Source organism: Telopea speciosissima, chromosome 5 (genome assembly GCF_018873765.1).
Source record: "Telopea speciosissima isolate NSW1024214 ecotype Mountain lineage chromosome 5, Tspe_v1, whole genome shotgun sequence".
NCBI lineage: Eukaryota > Viridiplantae > Streptophyta > Magnoliopsida > Proteales > Proteaceae > Telopea > Telopea speciosissima.
This window is the reverse complement of record NC_057920.1, coordinates 23,522,147-23,543,756: the sequence shown is the minus strand read 5'-3', so window position 1 is coordinate 23,543,756 and position 21,610 is coordinate 23,522,147. Positions and strand designations below refer to the sequence as shown.

At 39.5% G+C, this 21,610-nt stretch overlaps 1 protein-coding gene across 1 annotated transcript in view; it reads right to left on the bottom strand.

Annotated features, from left to right (window-relative positions):
• Positions 1-10,907, bottom strand: part of LOC122661658 (serine/threonine-protein kinase ATR) — a 34,225-nt gene extending 23,318 nt beyond the window's left edge. Inside the window, exons 1-5 of the mRNA XM_043857132.1 lie at positions 10,643-10,907; positions 10,403-10,547; positions 7,898-8,010; positions 7,026-7,360; positions 6,793-6,917 (exon numbers count right to left, since the gene is read on the bottom strand). Coding sequence (XP_043713067.1) covers positions 6,793-6,917; positions 7,026-7,360; positions 7,898-8,010; positions 10,403-10,547; positions 10,643-10,799 — 875 coding nt within the window. The 5' untranslated portion in view covers positions 10,800-10,907. The remainder of the gene's footprint in view (positions 1-6,792; positions 6,918-7,025; positions 7,361-7,897; positions 8,011-10,402; positions 10,548-10,642) is intronic.
• Between the last annotated feature and the right edge of the window lie 10,703 nt (positions 10,908-21,610).

Below are 21,610 nucleotides of genomic sequence, written 5' to 3'. Positions count from 1 at the left end.
GATTCTTTGGGACCCTTCAAAAATCTCTTTATCTCTGCTGTCTTCTTCCTCCCATTTTGTCCATGTTTCTTTCTCTGACTACCTGGGCCACTTCTCTTTCTTCTTCACTGTGGTCTATGCCCACAATAGTCATTCTTTGAGAATTCCTCTGTGGTCTGATCTTCTTTCCAATGCTAAACAGCATGGGTCTCACCCTTGGGGCTTGGGAGGAGATTTCAATGTGATTAGATTCAGTCATGAAAAGTTGGGAGGTGATCATTTGGATTTGGAAGCAATTAACTCTTTTAATGAGTGTATTGAGGACATGGGTGTAAATGATCTTAGATGGACTGGGTTCCCTCTAACTTGGTGCAACAAAAGAGCAGGTTCAAATCGGATCTCTTGTAAACTGGACAAGGTTATGGTCAATGAGGAATGGCTTTCAGCCTTCCCTTCTTCTCATGCAAATTTTGACAACCCGGACATTTCAGACCACTCCCCCATCTCTCTAACTATTCAGCCCTTCCCTTCCTTTGGCCCAAACCCTTCAAATACTTCGACATGTGGTCCTCTCATCCCTCCTTTTTAACCACAGTTCTAGAAGCTTGGGAAAAACCTGTCACTGCTTTCTCTTCCCCTCTCATTGCTTTCTCCAGAAAGCTCAAAAATGTCAAGGCTGCTCTCAAGGATTGGAATTCCACTACTTTTGGCAACATATCTCAGCAGGTTTTGGACTGCAAGGACAGACTTGGCTCTATTTAGCTTCGGCTGCAATCGGATCATTGCAATGGTGCTTTAGTAGATGAAGAAAAAGTTACTTCTCTTGAGCTCTCTTCCTTACTAGCTCGAGAAGAGAGCTTTCTGAAGCAAAAATCTAGAATCAAGTGGTTAGAGCTGGGGGACTCAAACTCTGCCTATTTTCACAGATCTCTGAAGGCCAAAGTCAATGCAAACTCCATTGTTCACCTTACAGCCCAGGATGGTTCTATTGTCTCCACAGTTAAAGATATCAAAGACTTGGCTGTTCAGCATTTCAAGGGTATCTTTAGCAGCTCTCAGTTAACCTCTCCTCCCATCCCGAATGGCCTGCTCAACAAATTCATTCCCTCGGCTCTCCTTGACTCTTTAAGCTCCATTCCAAATGAAGATGAGATTGTGGCTGCCATCCACTCTCTCAAGGTATCGGGAGCTCTTAGCCCGGATGGTTTCAGTATGGGTTTCTTTTTAGCTGCCTGGGACATCATCAAGCTAAACCTTATTGCTACCATTGTCAACTTCTTCTACAACCCTTATCAGGTCAAAGGTATTAATCACACTTTTCTTTGCCTCATCCCCAAAAAAGGATGGTGCATCTGCTATGAATGATTTCAGGCCCATCGCTCTCTGCAACCTCCTGTACAAATTCATTGCCAAGATCCTTGCTAGGCGGCTCAAAAGTGTTGTGGATATTCTTGTCAATGACGACCAATCGGCTTTCATCCCTAGAAGACACATCTCGGACAACATCCTTATTTGTCATGACATTGTCAGAGGATTTGAGAGGAAAAATCCTTACCCTGCTGTTCTCCTGAAGATTGACATCCACAAGGCCTTTAATTCTTTAAGGTGGGACTTCAAAGTCAGGTGATGACTAAGATGGGATTTCCCTTTATCTTTGTCAACTGGGTTCAGGCTTGCATCTCTTCACCAAAGTTTTCTATGCTAGTAAACGGCAGCCCGGCAGGTTACTTTGATGCCTCTATGGGAATTAGACAAGGCAGCCCTCTCTCCCCTTATTTATTCACTTTGGCTTTGGAAGCTCTCTCCAGGGAAATCCAAATTTGCACTGACCAACAGTTTATTGCGCCTATGCCTAAGTGTAAAGCTCTCAACTTATCTCACTTGGCCTTTGCGGATGACCTGATGATCTTCTCAAAGGCTTCCATTGCCTCTCTGGATTCTATTATGCTTTGCTTGTAGCACTTTCACGAGCTATCGGGCCTTCGCATCAACCCTTCAAAGTCTCTCTTGTTCTTTGCGGGGGTTTCTGAGCTGGACAAGTCTCCTTTGCTAGAGAGATCTGGATTCCAAGAAGGTCACTTGCCTATTAAGTATTTGGGTCTTCCTTTGATCCCTGCCAGGCTTCCAGCCCACCACTGCACCCCAATGCTTGATCTCATTCGGAAAAGGCTTCAGTTATGGAAAGGCAAGCTTCTCTCTTATGCTGGCAGGTTGGTTCTTATCAGATCAGTCTTGGAATCTTCTTATATCTACTGGTCTGGCAGCTACGGGCTGCCCCCAGCTACTATAAAGTCTTTAGAACCTCTATTGGCTTCTTTCCTTTGGAAGGGTAATGATACTTCCAGATTCCTTCATCCTCTTCCCTAGGCTGCAGTGTGTCTGCCGAAGAAAGGAGGCTTGGGCATCAGAAGAATCAAAGATGTGAACTCGGCTGGTATCTTCAAGTTAATCTGGAAGATTGCTTCAAAGCACAAGAGCATTTGGGTAGACTGGATCTACTTGGGGCCCCTTCGGCATGATTCCATTTGGACGGCTTCCCCGTTGGCTGATTCTTCTTGGGTTTGGCGCAAAATCTTAGGCTCCTGTCACTTGGTCATCCATGTCATCAAATCTCAGATTGGGGATGGTCTCTCTTCCTATCTTTGGCTGCATCACTGGCACCCAAAGGAAATCCTCCTCCCTCTGATTACCCCCCGGATCATTTATGCTTCGGGCCTCCACAGGCTCTCTTTGGTGGCTGACATTCTAGATCAGTCTGGCTGGGCTCCCCCTCCTAATTCCTCTCCGGACCTTGCCATCATCTGGAATGACCTCTCCTCCATCATCAGAAGGCCTTTGGGCAGGCAGGACTATGTAAACTGGTTGGCAAACAGTCCTTCTCTCTTCTCCTCAAAATCTACCTGGGACCTCATTCGGCATAAGGGCACTGTAATTCTTTTCCGAACCATCTCAATCAATTTTTCTTCATCTTTACCTATTGAACACATTCTTTTCTGACCCGGTTCTTTCTCACCTCATCACACAAACATATACAACTTTGCTATGCACATTTTCTGTTGTGTTTTTCTTGTTTACTTGTTAACTGATAATTTGCTTCATAAAGCATGCCAGGGCTAGTAACCATCTAATTAATTGTCCCCCTCAACCTAGGAGAGGAGAGCAGCATAGAATGCAGGGATCATAGGTTTTCATTAAGGACCCTACAAGATGTTGAAATAGTGTGTTCCCGTTATCTTATGTCCCTACATGAGTACCCCATGCTTCTCTTTGCAATTGCTTGTTTGTGTCCTCCCCATACCATAAATAACTTAGATTTCCACGTATATCATTGTTCTATTTTTTAACTGTTCAGTTGCTCCAAGTCATATTGTTACCACTTTCAAGATTGCGACCATCCAACATAATATAAAAGAACTGGACACAAAAATCAATAAACCCATTTCCTGAGGTCTGCAGTCCAATTTTTTATCCTAAAGAAAAGCATGAGCTTCAATACCCAAATTTTTTGCAGGAATTTCAATTCCATAAACCCTCCATCTTCCAATAACAAGTCTTTCTGCTAGAGTTAACAAATCCGGCTTTCAAAGTTAAACTGATCCATATAAACCAAACAAAAATAATAACATGAAGTTGAAAAGCTTCTGAACTAAAACAAAAGCATATAAACCCCATAGCTTGTGTTAAGTGTAATGAAATAGATCTTCTTAGTTTGTTATGGATCACAAGCATGGATTAAAGTATCACACTGTATTGTACCGTATCGGCCGATACGTAATGGTATCGACAGGTATTGATACGAAACAGGCCGATACATATCTTTTTTTTTTTTTTAAATAGGTATGGTTAGGTATCATACTGTATTGGCCGGTACGGCTCAATACGGTACGATACTATTGATGCGTCCATTTAAGGGCTTAAAAAATTAAGTATCGATGCGTATCGCATCATATTGACCGATACACCATGATATAGTGCGCTACTGTGCGATACATATCCAGCACCATTAAAACCCAAATGAGCTTCTGATGCAGGACAAGTGCTGAACCGGGTTGATCCTCTTAGCAATCTCGACCGAGATGGGCTAGTCCTTGGAGATGCATTCAATCAGCCTTATTTTCCTGTGGATTGCGGAAGATCCTCCAGATTTGGATTGCTTCTACAGCTGTATGTGGGGCCCACAGGACAGTTTGGATTTTTAGTTTTCTTTTGCGCAAATCCGGTCTTAGCGCTAGGATCTATTTTAGTAGTTATCTTTTATTTTGGTTAGGGAGATAAGATTGTGTTTCCAGTTTCTTTGTTAGTTAATTTCCATATAATTAGGATTTTATTTTCTTTAAATTGGGCTGTAATCCACGGTATTGATATGCAAGAATGAATTAAAAGAAAAGTGAGTTTGTGCGTGTGCACAACCCCCCCCCTTTCTTCTTCTTCGCACGGCTTCTTCTCACCCCCACTCTGATTTCTTCTTAGATTTCCCCTCTCCTATTCTGTCCCCCATTAGCTTCAGTTCGTGAATCAGAGAACAGAACACAGTGCCTGGTGGGCTCTTTTTCACCCAAAAATTTGACTTTTATCCCCTCTTCTTCCTCTTCTTTCAAATCGGTGAGTTGGGGCCTTGATTCCTTGCTGAAAAACGAATCAAATCAAGCAAACAAACTTCACTTTGGTTGAATCAACATTCATAAATCTCAGATTGAAGAACTCCACAGAAAACGTATGAAACCTCATCCTTTACAACAATTTCAATTGAATGCAGTTGTCTCATGATATGTAGTTCTCCATTTAAGTGTACACATGATATATGTTATATATTGCTTACTTATAAGTATTTCCATACTTATCTTGACCATTTCTATGAGTATCTTTAGCATATCTTGTGTATCTCCGTTACGATACAATATGTCTCTTAAAATCACCCCGCCAATACAGTACGCGATACCGATACTTCAATCCTTGGTCACAAGTTTAGTGGTACATGTACTCGTTGAAAAAAAAAATCAACGAAAAAGGAATAAATTAGAAACTAAGAAAAAAAATGAGATACTAGAAGATAGCTCCATAAGAAAACTGAAAGAAAAGTACTGGTCTAGGATCTTGAGGAAATAATAAATACATAAGGGATAGTAGGGAATCCCAGATAAAGCTCATACGAATCTTGTCACAGAGGAAAGATCAATAACCAGTCAGTAATCAAGCTTGAAGGCTAGAGAAGAAGAAGGAGATGGAGAGATGAAGGGAGAAGATTGCTGAACCATGATGGTCTCAGCTTAGTCTATCATGGTACCCTGCAGCTTTATTTATAACATAGCAATTAGACTCTTAGTAGAAATCCTACTAAGAGTCAATGTCTAATTACAAGAGGTACAAAAGTAAGAATTACACTAACTAACAATAAACTAGTAACTAAGCTAACCTATATCACGATAGGGACACCCCCCACTATCGTGACTAACTACGAACAACTAATGCACTGCGGTACATATCACAAATATCAATAACCAAAAACTTCCAAAAGAATAACCATCAAAGGACCTGCATGGAGAATGAAATTTCCTGAAAGTATACAGGAAGTGGGAGCATGCCATAAGGATGGATGCTCTAGACAAGAAATGCAAAAGAAGCTGGAACCCAAATGAATGAAGGATTGCAATAATGATTCTAAATATCGACATATGTTGGTCGAGCTCACAGAGAATGACAAAAACTTCTACTTCTGTACAATTATAACAAAATTTTGGTTCAAGATTCAACACATGTCATATTATTTCAGCTAAATCAACCAAAACATGACTTTCGCCAACGCCAAAAAAAAAGTCCTTTATTTCTGTCAACAATACGTATTGCAATCAAACATGAGAATCCCACCAACTCACCATTTCATTGCTATTCAAAAATAATTTAATTATTTGAAAGGTGTCAAGTCACATAAGACAACCAAAGCTCCTTCACATTGTATGAACATTTTACATGTGACATATATAAGCTTGGTCTATTGTTTTGATGGAATTTTGCTGGGGAAGTTGAGGGAAAGTTGCAACGGTAGAAAAATGAAATAATAAAAAATGGCAAATGAGAGAGAGAAAGGTCTCTGACTAAGAAACCTCGTTGTGCTTCTTGTTGACCTACGCACAAAAGAGTGACAGAGACAAAGGTTGAGAGCAGAGAGAGAGAGAGATGAGAAATTAGAGGGAGACCGGGCTGCTTTGTTGGATCAACGGAGAGGTTGGAGAGTTGCAGGTGTCAAATTGGTTCAGAGATTAGCATTCAGAGAGAGAGAGAAACTGAGAGTCCCACATCCATTGACAACTGCAACTTTTGATCTGGGGTATCCCATCCCTTTTCGTGAGGATCTGGGATTCAAAAATCAAAAAGGGTTTCAGAAAATCATTTCACCCTCTCTAATGTCAGAAAAAACATATTTGCATTTCAGATCTGTGGTTTTAACCTTTCTAATTTAAGAAACCGAAAACTGATTTTTAAAAAAATCATTTTTGGATATCACCTACTAGCAATGGCATACTCGCCTCTATTTCTCTCCCCATTACCCTCCATTGTCTACTTGCTTCAGGTTTGAGAGTTGAAATGTCTCTTAAAACCAGCTTTCTGAATGCTGCCCAATACCAATCCTAGACACTTCGCCAACTAGATCATTGGCTAGGCTTACGAAGGCATTTTAACAACATTGACATACACAGATAAAGCTATCTCAAGTTTTTCCACTTGCGTAGCCAGTTAAAAGCACAACATCCAAAGCTTAATAAAGAGAGATCCTACCAGCAGTGAAAGAAATATCTCAACTGTCAGAATACATACCTGAATGCTGGAAGTTCACTGTCATCTTCACCTAGTATGGAGGATATTGACCGAATAAATTTCTCACTAGGAACAATTTCAGCATCCATAACCAACGTTGTGATACGTGCAAAGTCAAAACATGCCTTTCACAGAGTGTAAATGTCAAATATATATATATATATGAATAAAATTGGCCTCGCTACAAATGAAAAAACAGCAGTTGTTGGTTAAGAACTCAAGATACTACTCACCATATGCATAGCATCATCCCCATAACATAGAAGATTACATGCAGCAGAAACAAATGATGCACTGATGAGCCCTTCCACATAGAGAGTTCCATCAGTTAGGCATTTGCTGAGAAGCTTGACGGTCCAAGTTGCAAAAGATTGCCACCTTGATTTATCTGTCAGGTCAATCAAGATACCAGGGCCATCCGTAGCTTTGCAACAAGTAGGAAGGTCACTTAAGAGATATGGAACTCCGGAAATTCCTCTAAAGGACTCACAGAAACACTTCAAAGACACTCTAGTGGAAGCTGTGGTGCCTAACTTTTCAGAATAGGCCAGTGCGATATATAAAAGGTCTGTATGCAAGAAAGGCCAAATTAAAATTTGGACTATGGCATCAGGAATTTGAGGAATTAACCAGAAAAAAAGGTAACAATTTTGCGTTCTTGTTGGGCAAAACAACTTTGTGCCTTCATGTACATACAGATCGGCAGAGAACTGGTTCAAAGTATCCAACTGTTGGGCCATCTCCTGGATGGACCACACAACCCAAGAATCAGTTATCTTTTTACCATCCATCCATGAACAGAGGGGAGGGGGGAGAAAGTGAGAAAAAAGAAAGTTATCTTAAAAGACACCATTTTTGGATGATTAGAAATATTAAGGTGGTTCAGACTGCATGACTATCTAGAGCTCCATCCGAGAGGTGGCACACAGAACAACTCAGATTCTCCAGTGAGTAATGTAAAAATTTCAAACAGGCAGCCCTCGTGATCCTTGAAGGACGCAAAACACTACCCTTTAGTAAAATTAGGCCTTGCTGAAATTCTAATTATTTTCTTTTTCTTTTGACACCCTGAGAAGAATGTGCAGAGCAGTGTGCCAGTGCGTACCTTCAACCACCAACATGGCATCGTAGAAGAACTGGCGGTATGCTTCTCGTTCTCCTGTACGGAGCAAGGATAGAAGGGATCCAACTGCCTCAAAAATCACTCCATGGCGTGAGCTGGAAGATCAAATTGAATTAATCTCCTCTGGACGATATGAAAGGCAAGAAATGCTCTACCATGCATTCTAAACAAAAACAAAACATTAAAAAAGAAAGAACTGAAATCATAGGGAGCAGCATCATATTGGTTAAAGTTAGAATGTAGAGCTGGTCACTGTTTTGGTACAAAAGGAGCTATAAGAGAAATAACTGAGACAGTCATGGCCTTATGTTGGGACCTTCTCACCTTCCACTACTTTCTCCCACCCACACCCCAACTTCTTGATGTATCATCCTTTGCATTTGTTTCCACCCCCTCTCCCCTTGTTTTCTTGTTGTATCATCCTTTGGTTAGTTGTTTTGCCCTCTGGCTTTGATGTATCATCCTTTAAATAGTTGTTTTAGTATAGTGTTTAGGGTCCCCCCCCCCCCAGGCTTGCCATTTTGGCATTTGTATTGTTATCTGCTCTTTTTCCTTAATATATTTTCCATTCACCCAAAAAAAACAGTTGGCAAAGGAAAAGGCAGATTATACACCTTTAGCAAGGGGTGGCACTACTGTCCAACCCATCCAAACTGTTTTACTGTTTTGAAGCAACACATTTTAGCCACGTACAGATAAGAATGTCCTGTCCATACTCCATAACCAATATCCTGACTCCTAAAGGTTAAATTTTCCAGGATTAAAGAACTGGTTGGGTCCAGGATTGAACGTTAAGGCTACTCAACTCTATTTGCCTGAATTATTTACCAACAAAAACTCAATTTCTCTGAATCAAGGAATATTAAAAATAGATTATGGTAATGGTGGATTTAATTCATGAGTACTAAGCAGATCATTAGCGTAGTGATTTAGAAATGAAAGTTGTAATTATTTGGTTTACACCATAGGAAGGTCTTTTTTTGGCATAAGTTAATTTAAACTATAATAACACTTTTAAGAATTAATTCTCCTAATATAGGACAAACCAGATTGGAGATGGCAAACCAGGATTAAAACAAGGTCAGACACAGGAAGAGGTCTACATCCAAAATCTGGGACATTGCACCAGCTCATTGTCCGAGCCAAACTTGGATGTCTACTGTTTGCAGCCCTGACTCTAGCTCACAGTTTTTTGTGCCACAATTTCCAGCCATCTGTAGGAAAAACGGGTTTCGATGGTTGGCCAAAGAAGAAGGACACGACTGCAAGTGCAGGCTGTCTTGCCTCCAATGGAGATAATATCAATCCAAAGACCTACGCTTGAGAAAAATCTATACAGAAGCCATATGTAACTGGCTCACATCGTTTTTGTTCCCCAAATTCCAACCATCTGCAGGGAAGAAAGATTTTAATGGAGGACCAAACAATGACATGACTGCATGTTGTCCTGCCTACAAATGGAGATGCTATCAGTCCCAAAGACCTTTAGCTTGAGAAAAGTATAGAGAAGACATTTGGACACCATTCATGCAACCTTTCACCCATAATGAATAAATAGCTTGAGTTTAGGTGGGGAATTTATTTCTCATGGATTAGATAGTTGCATTGAATCACCTCTAGGGTAAAAGTTACAATCAATTGACTGACCACTCTATCATGGTTTTGAGCTGATCTACGACCAATTAATAAGTACTATACAAAACACAGGTACTCAATAACTAAACTTTGATGATGCATGGACAATGTCATGTTTCAACCTCGAGGCAGAGTGTTGAACATGGTTACCTCTTGAAATGCAGAAACAAGGACCACTTACACTCAATGGATCCAAAAGGCTACAAGTTTCCAAGCTCCAACTGCTGACCAAATGCCAAATCTAAATTGTGCAATATATGTATATCCAGCTATCTGAAATAACACAAATGGGATATCACTTTTTTTCCCTTTTTCTCCCCCCCCAGGGTGAATCAGCCAATCCAAGAACCAGCTAAAAACTTTGACAAAAACTTCATTTAAAATATAACTACAAGTCAACTTCAACATGTAGCTTAGCCTTCATTCCATATCTATTAGAAATCTAATTTGTTTTTCAGATTTTCTAATGAAGAAGATGATTTCCGGTGAAAAAACAAAAAAGACAGATAAAATAAGTTTAACATTCTCAAGTCTCCGCGCACAGAACTTCTAACTATTAGAATATTTAGAATCACCATCTACCATGGGAGTGGTAAGAGAATTAGGACATATTAAGGGGGAACAAATCAGGTCTATCAGGGGATGATGATATACAGAACCATCATTGGCAATAATGATACTATTTGAGCTCGGGCAGGATGAGTTTATAAGAACTCAGGAACCAAAATTCAAGCAAGCAAATGCATAAGAGTGTGCTCAGACTATTAGGGCCAATAAAGGCCGAACAAACAAAACACATTTCAAAGTCTTCGTGAATAACAGGAGATTAGAGAGAGAGAGACAGATGCTCACCGAAATGCAGGTTCAGCAAAAAAGGGCAAAACACGGCCAATGACCGGGAGAACAGCAGCTGCCTTCCCATGGAAAAAGACACCAGGGAAATTCCGTGTGGTCTGAGACAGGAGCTTAAGTACTGCAATGACTTCTCTCTCGCTGGCTGCAGTAGAGCACAGAGATTGTAAAATGGATAAAGAAATCAATCGCACAGAGCACGATATCAGTCAGAGACAGAGAAAGAGAGAAGAAGACGACCTTTGGAAGAAGGGACAACGTAAGTTTGAAGGAGATTAGGAAGAACTGCACGAAATCTGGATTCCAGGGGATCATTGTCGCCGTTGCTCGGAGGCGAGGAGGATGAAGCAGCGATGCGCTCGCGGAGCTCGTGAATGAGGCTGGACAGGTTCGCCATGATAGTATTTCCCTCTCGATTTCGAAAACGACAACCACGGCACCGCCACTTCAATTAGTCACGCACTTTTTTTTCTGTCAAGTCACTATTTCCCGTCTTCCCCGGTTCCTGCCCCCGCCCCCCCACGTCCCCCTTTTTCTTTGAAAATAATTAAAAACACACGCGCGCAATGTCACTAGTTTCCCCGTCTTACCCTGTTCTCCCTCCCAGCTCCCACCCCTCCCCACCCCCACTCGACCACTCTTCTTCTTCTTATCCCTTCCCACCTGAATCGTTATCCTCTATTGTTACAGCACGGGGCTGTACTGCATCGTACGGTGCTGCAGAGGCCATGTGGCACAGTGGACCCCACATGGTGTACATGACCACTGCAACTATCGTACGATGCAGTACAGCACCGTGCAGTTACAACATAGGATAAAAATTCTCCCCACCTCTACTCAACCACTCCTCTTCTCCTTCTTATCCCTTCGTCCTTTCCTTCTTTTTATTCTACCACTATTTATGCATCTGATTTATATAAATACAAACAGAACATTGTTTTATCTATTTTATGATATGAATCTAAATGTAAATAGCCTATTTATGCATTAGACAATACCATGTAAACGATAAATTAACTACCATAGTATATTTACATTGTTCCTACAATGTTTATACATTTCTTTACCCTTCATGATTGCAAATTTGGTATGTGTCATGTGATATTTATTTATGGGGACTATCATAGTGAGTTGCTTATATGAACTTAGGCTTGGAATGTTTCCATGTAAGAGGTTGAAATAGTTCATAGTGTTCTGTTGCACTCAAGACTGAACCCATGGGCCTTGTTTGCAATCTTGTTGTCGGGATTCCATGACTTGAGTGATGATGCTTCCGTCCAATAGGCTAGGTTATGAGGGTATGGGACTGCCACCGACAGTGTTACAGATTGCTCTCGAGGAGACCATTTGATGAACGTTGTGCTCTTGCCACCATAGGTGAGTCTTCATTTGGTCAGTCCCGCTCGATCGAGTGAGGGTGATGTGAGCCTCATGGAATCAGGAGTCTTTTTTTGCCAACACATGTGATAGGATTTCCGAGAAAGTGTTGCTTCAAGCATCTCGCTTAGCTCAGAAAGAGTCCACCGCATATTGGGCGATCTTGCCACCACAGGTGTGACCCCAATGATATAGGACCTTTCACTCAGTTCTTTTGGGTTTTTCATATTATTTTGTTATGAGAACGAGACTGGTAAAAATTTGGTCATTTGCCCACTTGGTCAGATTTATTATTGTTATTAGTAGCATTATTGTAATATATGCTTGATTATGCGTATTATTTGGGTAAACTAACATTTATGTTTACCAACTTTGACATTAATTCCACCTTGCGTCAATTAAGACACTCAACGACACTAATTGTGAGGAGTGGCTTGAATCCCTAACTAAGACGCTCGTAATCATGCGTTTGGACTTTACTTTGTTGAATGATGAGCCTCCCAAACCCACAGCTGAAAGTATTCCTGAAGCCAAGGCTCTTTCTAAGGATGGGAGGAATCAAACCGGCAATTTTTCCTGGTAATAAAGCACCCCATTGACAAGTCTATCAGAGACAGTATAGTTGAATTGAAAAATACATAAGGATATCAGGCAGTAGTTGGTAAGAAGTTTGAGAAACTGGATAAGACAGAAAAGAGAACATATCTGCATTTGTTCACAACCACTCGATATGATGGTGCTAGTGGAGTTCATAATCATATTCTGAAAATGTCCAAGAATGCGAACAAGTTGCCTGCTATGGAAATAAAGATTTATTATCCTTTTCTAGTATAGCAAATTATAAAATCTCTCCCCAGTCAATTTTATGCCCTTAAAACATCTTACAATGCAAACAATCTGGAATGGAATATAGAGCATATGACCTCCATCCTTGTTCAAGATGAGGAATCAAATAAGAAGAAAGGCAACATTGTGCAGTTGGTCACTCAAGAAACTAATAATACTTACAAGTTTGATCAAATAGGCAAGAAACCTAGAGAGGATTGTAAAAAATACAAGAACATTAGATAAACCTAAGCAAGATAGCTTCAAAGGTCAAGGGTCTAAGGGTTGTCAAGGCAAGTACAACTATTGCAAGAAGATCGGTCATAAAAAGGCTGATTGTTACAGTTTAATCAACATGAAGGAAAAGGAGGCTGTAACGGTTTGTACTCAACTTCAGGAAGTATTGAAAGAACTTCAAAATCAGAAAGAGACCAAGTGATGGGAAGACTGCACATCTATGTAGGAAATGGCAAGAGGATCACAGTAGATTACGAAGAAGTACTTATTTTTGTCTGTTGATTTTGTTTTGAAGTTGAACATTGTTGACTACATACCATTATTAAGATGACAACTCTTTTCATTTTAACATTATTAATAGTATAAGAGTTTGGATTCCACTTAATTGTTTCAGCTTCATTATTTGATGACCTTTTATAGATTTACACATTTATGTTCATCTTTTGCATAAAAAAAAACAGAACTCCTGTATCCATTTAAAGTTTTTTTTTTTTTTTTTTTTTTTTTTTTTTTGAAGGCTGAGAATAAACTCGAAAGACACCTACAAGTTTAGGGATGCACATCGGAAGTGTGCTAGACCCATAACCCACAGATCCCAGGACCATTGGTGGATATTTTATTGATTATTTTGAGAGGTTAGAGTAGACTTGTCAGATAATGGAATTTGAAATTCGATGAGGTTTTCACCTTTTGGTTTCAAGGAAAATGTTATTAATCAGTGTATATTATCAAGATCAGTGGGAGTAAATTTATCTTTCTCATTTTATGTTAGTGATATATTTTCATGATGATTGGAGGTGTTCTGTCATGGAAGATTCACTAACAAAAGGGTTAGTTACATCCTTTGATGTATTATGTTAGTGGTAGTACAGTTTTACTGATACCAACAGTGTTTGTTATGTGTTGATTTTAATAATATATTGCTTTTATGTTTTATTAATGTTGCTTGATATTTATGGTCATATTATCTATGTTATTTGTGCATGCTCTTGTTATTTGCTTTGAATGATAATAATAGCAATCTTGAATGATAGTAGAGGTACTGTGGACACTAGTAGAGTCATACTGAGAACTTGAGATAGTGCATTTTTTGGGACACAAGGATCCAGTCCTAGTGAGTCTCATTAAATGAAGTAACTATGGTGAACTTCAGTATGAGGTAGCTAATTTTGGTAGTTCTAGTGGCATTTTGCTATGTGAATAATGATTCCAGTGAGCTCCAAGTGATGGAGTAGCTAGTAACTTTAGTTGGAAGTCAGAACTTTGGATTTGACAAGTTCAAACACTATGGCATGCAACTTTCATACCACTGTTTTACGCTTGTGTAGCCCAAAAGCGGTGAAGGTGCATGCACTTTGATGTGTAGGGTCCCATGTTGACTTAAGATGTGACAATGCTTACGATTGGGTGTTTGTGTTATTGTTTGGACCAAGGGTGTAATGTTTTAAGGTGAGCTATTTTCAACACTACCTATATGTGATCACAATTTATCTAATCCAAGGTTGGCGCAATGACTTTCTGCTACCCAAATGGGAGAATGTAATATTTTCAACATGTATGGGCTAGCACCTAGTCATTGTATGGGTTTGCATTAGTGGATGAGTGTTGATTGAAAGTCTTGGTTGAATGTGACCCAGCACGTACATGAGGTGGTCTCCTTAATGGATAATGGGTTTCAGGTAAGCGTCTTAATATGTAAATACTAAAGTGAGTCTATTTACAATTGGGTCTTATTATGGGAGAATCCCAATTGTATTTTGTTTCAAGGTTAGTCATTGTTCTCCATCTATATAAAGGAAGCAACGCCCATTAGTTGTTACTACTGACAATTTACATAGAGAGGGGAGTAGACAAGACTAACAAGGAGAAAAGCAAGCGTTCGAGGAGTTCTTTGACAAATGATATTGATCCGGGTATGGTTCCAATCAAATCTCTACTAGTATTATTATTTGTATTCTTTGATCCGTCATATTGATCCTATTATTTATTCTAACAACAAATACAAAGAGGTATTGTTTAAAGGACCCTTGTTTTAAACAGCATTTGGATCAAAACCCAATGGTGCATGGTTCTTGGGGAATATTTCTGGTCAGAAAAAATGTTGGCTAATTGATTGGATCAACCAGATCATCGACTAATGGGCTGGGAATGATCCAATGCCCAGCCCATTCCTACTCCACGTTGGGCCTTTCCTAAAAAAGCACAGCCCATAGCTTGGAATATTTCATAAAATTTTCCAAATTTGAAGAATCCCAATATGTTCCCATTTCAATCCCACTTTATAGAATTGTAACCCATCATGGCGGTCTGTCGCTGAAGTGGTTTGAATTTACGGCTGATTTGATATGATTTCTATTTCAATTTAGTGAGGTGATTTCTATTTCGGAAATTGTTTGGCTTGATTTTTACACTTTATTTCAGGGAAATAGAAATTCTAAAATAACTGAGGAGCTAGTTCAAAATTTAGATCACATTTGATTTCACTCTTGCTTTTTAACAAGCACATTCTTAATTTGATGGTCAAAGTAGTAATTTCATGTTAAAAATAAAACACCACCCTTCTTCTTCTTCTTCTAATGGTCTCTCACCACCACCATGACACCACCCTACCGCCACCATTGCCACCACCACCCACCACTGTCACCACTACCACCACCACCACCACCGTCATTACCCTGCTGCCACCACCATCACCACCACCCCTTCCCAGCCCCGCCCCTACCACCGCCACCACCACCACCACCACCCTTCCCAATGAAATATAGAGAATATATTCTCATAAATTGAACTATCAAATGGATTTTTTTTATTCTTGAAATATTACATATTGATACAACCAAAACAATTTCAATTTCTCGACCAAAACTTTATTTGTTAACTATTTCATGAAATCAATCCGAGATTGAAATAGAAATCATACCAAATATAGCATATGCCTAGATTGCGGAAATAACTATAGACATGGCAAATTATTTAAGTTGGCCATTAATTTGTCCATGTATTTAATCTTACATATGACCCATTCGTAAGGTCCATCCTGGATTATTGGCAATCCAAAACTACGAGGAAAGTTATAATTTTGATCAATCAAGCATTACACTAGTTAGCCACTTGGTTGTTTATTTGGTTGGAATTCCCACGATTGAATTCAAAAGTCCGCCTAAAACTAGCAAATATCATGTTGATGGTTGATGACTTGTATTCTGTATATTGTGTTTGTGGGATGCCTCCGAAGAGCCGTTAAAATCCCGGAGTTGGCCTACCATAGTGTTTATCTTCATTTTTTGGGCTATACCAACTTGGGGATTCGAGGCGACAACTCTCAAAGAAAAAATTGTAGGGTTTACATGTGGGTAATTCAGTAAATTAGCATCTCTTTGTTTCCCTATAAATTGTTGTGATGTGGGCTATTAGAGTTACAAGAATTGCTTTGTAAACATAGAGAGGCGAGTTACAAGAATTGCTTTGTAAACATAGAGAGGCGTGAGGAAGAGAGTGTGTAAACCTTTCTCCATTGTTAGTGAAACTGCTCCCATCTCTCTATGGTCGTAGGCAGTTTGCCAAACCACATAAATCATTGCATTGTGATTGTTTCTTCTTTTTGTTTATTGTGTTTTTTGCAAAGTAAATAGGTTTCGATATTTATATTTCAAACTCTATATAAGCACAAGAGTTAGTTATGGTTATGAGGAAACTTTTTTTTTTATTAGACATTCTCTGTGTTACAAAAAATGCCAAGATAACAGGAGAGAGTACATACACAATAACAACTCAGCCTTATCTCAATTATATAGGGTTAGCTACACAAATCCTTGCCTCTAATAGAAGAGAGTACATATGAAAGACAAAAAAAAAAACATGATTTATGATTTTTTTCCTTCTCATGAAATTTCTTCCCCCCCCCCCCCCCTCTTTTAGAGGAGGCAACACAAATTCTTTGCCACATTTTCAAATAAATACTAGATAATCAGATAAGTCAAATGGCGAGACATAGCAATTGGGCCCATTAAACCTCATTGTTGACCATTGATCTCGATGCCAAAAGAAGGTGCCAATAAGGATGCTTGAGAAAGGGAAAAGGGTCTTTGAGCCATTAGTGTAGGGTACATCAGCATTAATGTGTCAATTCATTTTATTGCACCTCATAGGCTTCTCTATAACCCTATACAACAACAACAACAACAAACTTAGCCTTATCCCAATTTAATGGGGTTGGTTACATGGATCTAAACAAAACAAAATAGGGAGAGATGGTACATGAGATGGAAAAAGAAAAATGTAAAATGACAAAAGAAAGATGGAGAACTAGAAAGAAAAGTGAAAAATGGGTGTAAGAAGAACAAGGCACAGTCCGACAAGTTAGGAGAATCTCAACTATATGGGGTCTGTTACATGAAACCCTTCCCTCCAATAAGCTCTACACGAGAACATATATGAAATAAAACCTAGACTATATATGTCCTTCCTCACAATTTCTCCTATGGTCATTTTAGACATGTCCCTAACTCTTTTAACTCCTTCAATTAGGATCATATATATCACTCCTCCTTATGGGGCATCTCTAAGCCTCTTTTTTTTTTTTTTTTTTTGGGTAGAACTCTAATGCACTCATTCCTTGCTAATTTTTTCGTACATTCATCTTAACATTGTCATTTTTATGCCTCCGTGGCCTTGAGAAATTAACCTATAATCGTATGTGTTAAAAAAATAAAAAGTGAGTCAGATGGAAATGGAAATACGCATAGGCAAAAAGAGAGAGAGAGCGAGAGGCCCTTGGAGAAGAAAAAGATCCTCCGTTGGAGCTGGGACTGGGAGGAATGTATTTGGTGGGCATTGCAGTCAATGCAGTAGCAGACTAGCAGTACAGCAATTTATGGAGCACACTCACCAGTCCCAGAGCACCGACTTGTCTCCTCTGTCGTCGCACTTTGGTTTGTTCGATTGGCGTGGAATGCTCTCTTGAGAGTTGAGACCGCCCTTGTTCACGGTTGGATTGGAATAGATGAATTTGATGAGTTCCACCACTCAATTCCAACCATAACTAACATCAAATCAAATTAAAAAAATGGACAAAAAGAAAAGATAAAGAAAGTCCACATACACCGAATGATTGGATCAGCTAGGACCGTCAAATTGGTAGCCAATTGCTAGTCCATCTAAAAAGCTTGAAGGCAAGCTATGATTGGGACCCACTCGCTTTTCTACCAAGTCACTAGAGCTGATATAGAAGGGGGCCTAACCCCACATATTCGGCTGATGACCTAACATATACTATATGTATTTTTTGTTTTTGATAGGGACATATAGACACTACATGAAGGAAGCCCTAACACCAAGTGCGGGTGTATTATATACCTAATGGGGCTCAATCCACTTGTGAAATGATCCAAATACCTCTCTTTTGGTTGGGTTGGATCTTCCAGCTCCCACTATGGTTGGAGGAAAATCAGGTCCCTCAATCTAATGGAATTAAAACTCTCTACAATACCGTCGGGTGTGCAGTATACATCATGCAGCACAGTAGAGGCCATGTGTGTCATATGTGTCATGTGGCCTCTGTTGTGCCGCAGGATGTACACCACACATCCGACGGTACTGCAGAGGATCCTGGTCCTAATCTAATGTATGAGTGTTAGATTAGACCAGTCTAACCTAGAATAGGTTAAAGAGCTTGATTTAACGCGTTCCATCAATTTTAAAGCGTTTTATCGAGGCAGCACACGATGCAGATCCTATAATACTACAAAGGAGGACCCTATAATACTACAAAGGAGGACTATTAATCTCTTCAAATGATCAACTTGCGACAACGAAATGGAGTCCCATTCACAGTAACTCGAAGAGGATGGGATTTTCTTCGGAGGCTACAGGGATACAGAGATGATTACTCCATCTTTGTTTCATCTGAAATCAAAACGCTCTCTCTCTCCCTCTCTCTCTCTCTCTCTCTCTCTCACGCGCAGAGAGGAATATCATGGCAGGTTCCTTATTAATGCTCTGGCCCTTTTTCTGGTTTGGTAGTCGAGAGTTTTAAATGCTTCCTAGGCCCTCAACCTTCTTAAATTCACTCAATATTCTCCTCTCTTTCCACTACTCCCCTCTAAACTTCTTCTTCTTCTTCTTCTCTCTCTCTCTCTCTCTTTTTGTTGTTCTTTTATCCAAGATAGTTTTTCATCTTTCGGTTTGATCTTTAAAACTTTCTTTCTGGTTATTTGCCCGGACGATTGAAGGTTCGATAGAAGGAGACGTGCTGGTTATACCATTGAAATAGTTACTGTGATGTTGGCTCGGTTCATTCAGACAACTACTTGGGTTGGGTTGTGTTGGATTTGGTTTGGTTTGGTTCTGATTGAGCCGTGCCAATATCTTAGTACTCTTTCATTTTCCATTCCCTTCTCTTTTCGAACGATCGCTCTCAATCCACTTACAAGGTTTGTATTTTCTTATGTTTTATAGTCTCAAATAGAAAGCAGATTTGTATGGGTAAAGAATGATTCATGTTTCATATAGATGTGGAATCTTTCCATTTCTCTTCTCTCCTTCTCCTCTTTCCTTTAATGGGATATTCGTCTTTTTCGTTCAGATTGTTGTGTGGTTCTTGTTTGGGAATTATTGATTTTATTTATTTATTCATTTATTTTTAATTTATATTATCGGTAAGAAAAAGGTATATGTTTATGCTTTGATATGGGTAAATGCGGGTTTGTAATTTTGTATTGGACACGATTCAACCAAGTTAGATTGGACCCGGTTTAAGATCATCTGTGGATGAATTGTGTCGCCAGAAAGAATATTCAGCCATTTTGTGAAGTAGGGACAGGGCCAACCGGCTTAGGGTTGACGGTTAACCCACCAAAACAGGGTTTCCAGCTATGGTCGATAACTCCTATGCGATGCTCATGCAATTTCATGGCATTTGCTATATGGACAAAGTTTTGCTCCACCGATAGGGGACGGTTCACCCATCATCCTAGGGTTCACAAAGATTCTAGTATGTTTCAAAATATCCTCTCGATACCCATTCCCACTCCTCGGTGAATGGGATTCCATCCAACTTGGGTGGAAGGAAACTCGGTCCTTCACTCCTTTGCAATATTGTGTGGAGAGTGTGCCCACCCCTTTTCCACTTTTTTATTAAATTTACTGAGACAACTCATATTTATTACAATGGGAAAGTACAACTCTTTTTCAGTCAATTTATTTATTTAGCATTTATTATTAATTTTAAAACTAGCACTTTGCCCACTTTTTTATTGACATTCTTGAGACAACTTGTACTTACTACAAAGGCAAAAACACAACTTTTTTTTAATGAGTCATGTCTTTGTTAATTTATTTATTTAACACTTATTACTATTTTTAAAAAAATATTGTTATCTAGTGTTAAGTTTCCCTCGTACATAATTTTTGTTATTAATTTCTCTCACTTGCTCTGAAAATATGAGTCCCATTTAGGTGATAAATTTTTAAAAAACACATCCATTGGTGTTTCATGTAAATTCCTTCCTACAGTTTTCTCACACTCCAAAAAATATTTTTTTCAAAACATCCATTGGTGCGGCATGTTGATTCTTTTCCAATTTTTTTGGATAAAAGATTGTTGCCAAACATGTGGCCTTGCCCATGTGAATAACTCTTTCCCCCTTTTTACTTTTTTGGCCAAAAGATCATTGTCAAGCTATGTGGCCTTTGCACAAACAGAGGGCCAATGAGAGTGTGCGCAAGAACATCAATATGAATGAGATTTTTTCATTTTAAAGTGGTAAGACGATCATATCACGTGTTGCACGGAGCTTGACAAGAACCTTTTTCCATTTTTTCAATTTAGGGAGAAAGAAAACCACTTGGTCATGCAACACACACCGCCCCTATGTCACACATAATGACTACCTCATCCCTTAGAAAGAAGGAAATGACTAGGGGTGCAATAGTCATTTTCCACCCCTGTGTATGGCGCAGGGTGGTGTACGCTGCCTGACTAACTGGCGTTCTCTTTCCCTTTAATTTATTAACCATATGGATGCATCTTGTGGTTTTTGGAGTTTGTTGAGGAAAGTAAATGTAGGAAAATGGTTGATGGCTCTGATATAATGAGAGTATTAAATACAATGGCTGCACAATTTATTTTTGCAGTAAACAAAGATTCCCTCTTTAATACTCCTCGCATGCTCCCAATATTTATTGCCTCCTGGCCCTCCTCTGCACCTTATGTCTTTTTGAATTCCATTTTCAATTACCAAAATAAAATTAAAAAATTTCATTTTCCTTTTCTGCTCGTCTTACTTCACAAGTTCCAATTACTCCTAAATAATGTACAGAAAATAGAAAGATTCCTTTCCCCTTCTACAATATTGTAGCATTCTATTAGTATGTCATGCACTTTCCAATAATAAAAAAACGTGCCTTCAAAAACTGCTTCCTGCTCCCATATGTTCACCGATAGTATCTATTTTGGGGCGCTGTTCTTTGTGCTGCAGTGCAGGTACATGGGATGGGCGTAATGACCACCCTGCCCTTTACATAGGGTGCCCATGTGCCAGGCACATCCCTTGAGATTTGCTGATTGGTATAGTTGTGCGGTTCCTCTCATAGGAGGGCTGAAATGACCATTCCACCTCTGATCGAACACACTACCCGGGTGAGGCCCACCCCCTTTATTAGAGGCACTAGGAAACCGTACCAGGCAGGGAACCGCAGGTAATAAAAATTCAGCTTGCGCTGCGGCACAGAGAACAGTCTCCCATCTATTTTATAGGTTTTTTTACCAAG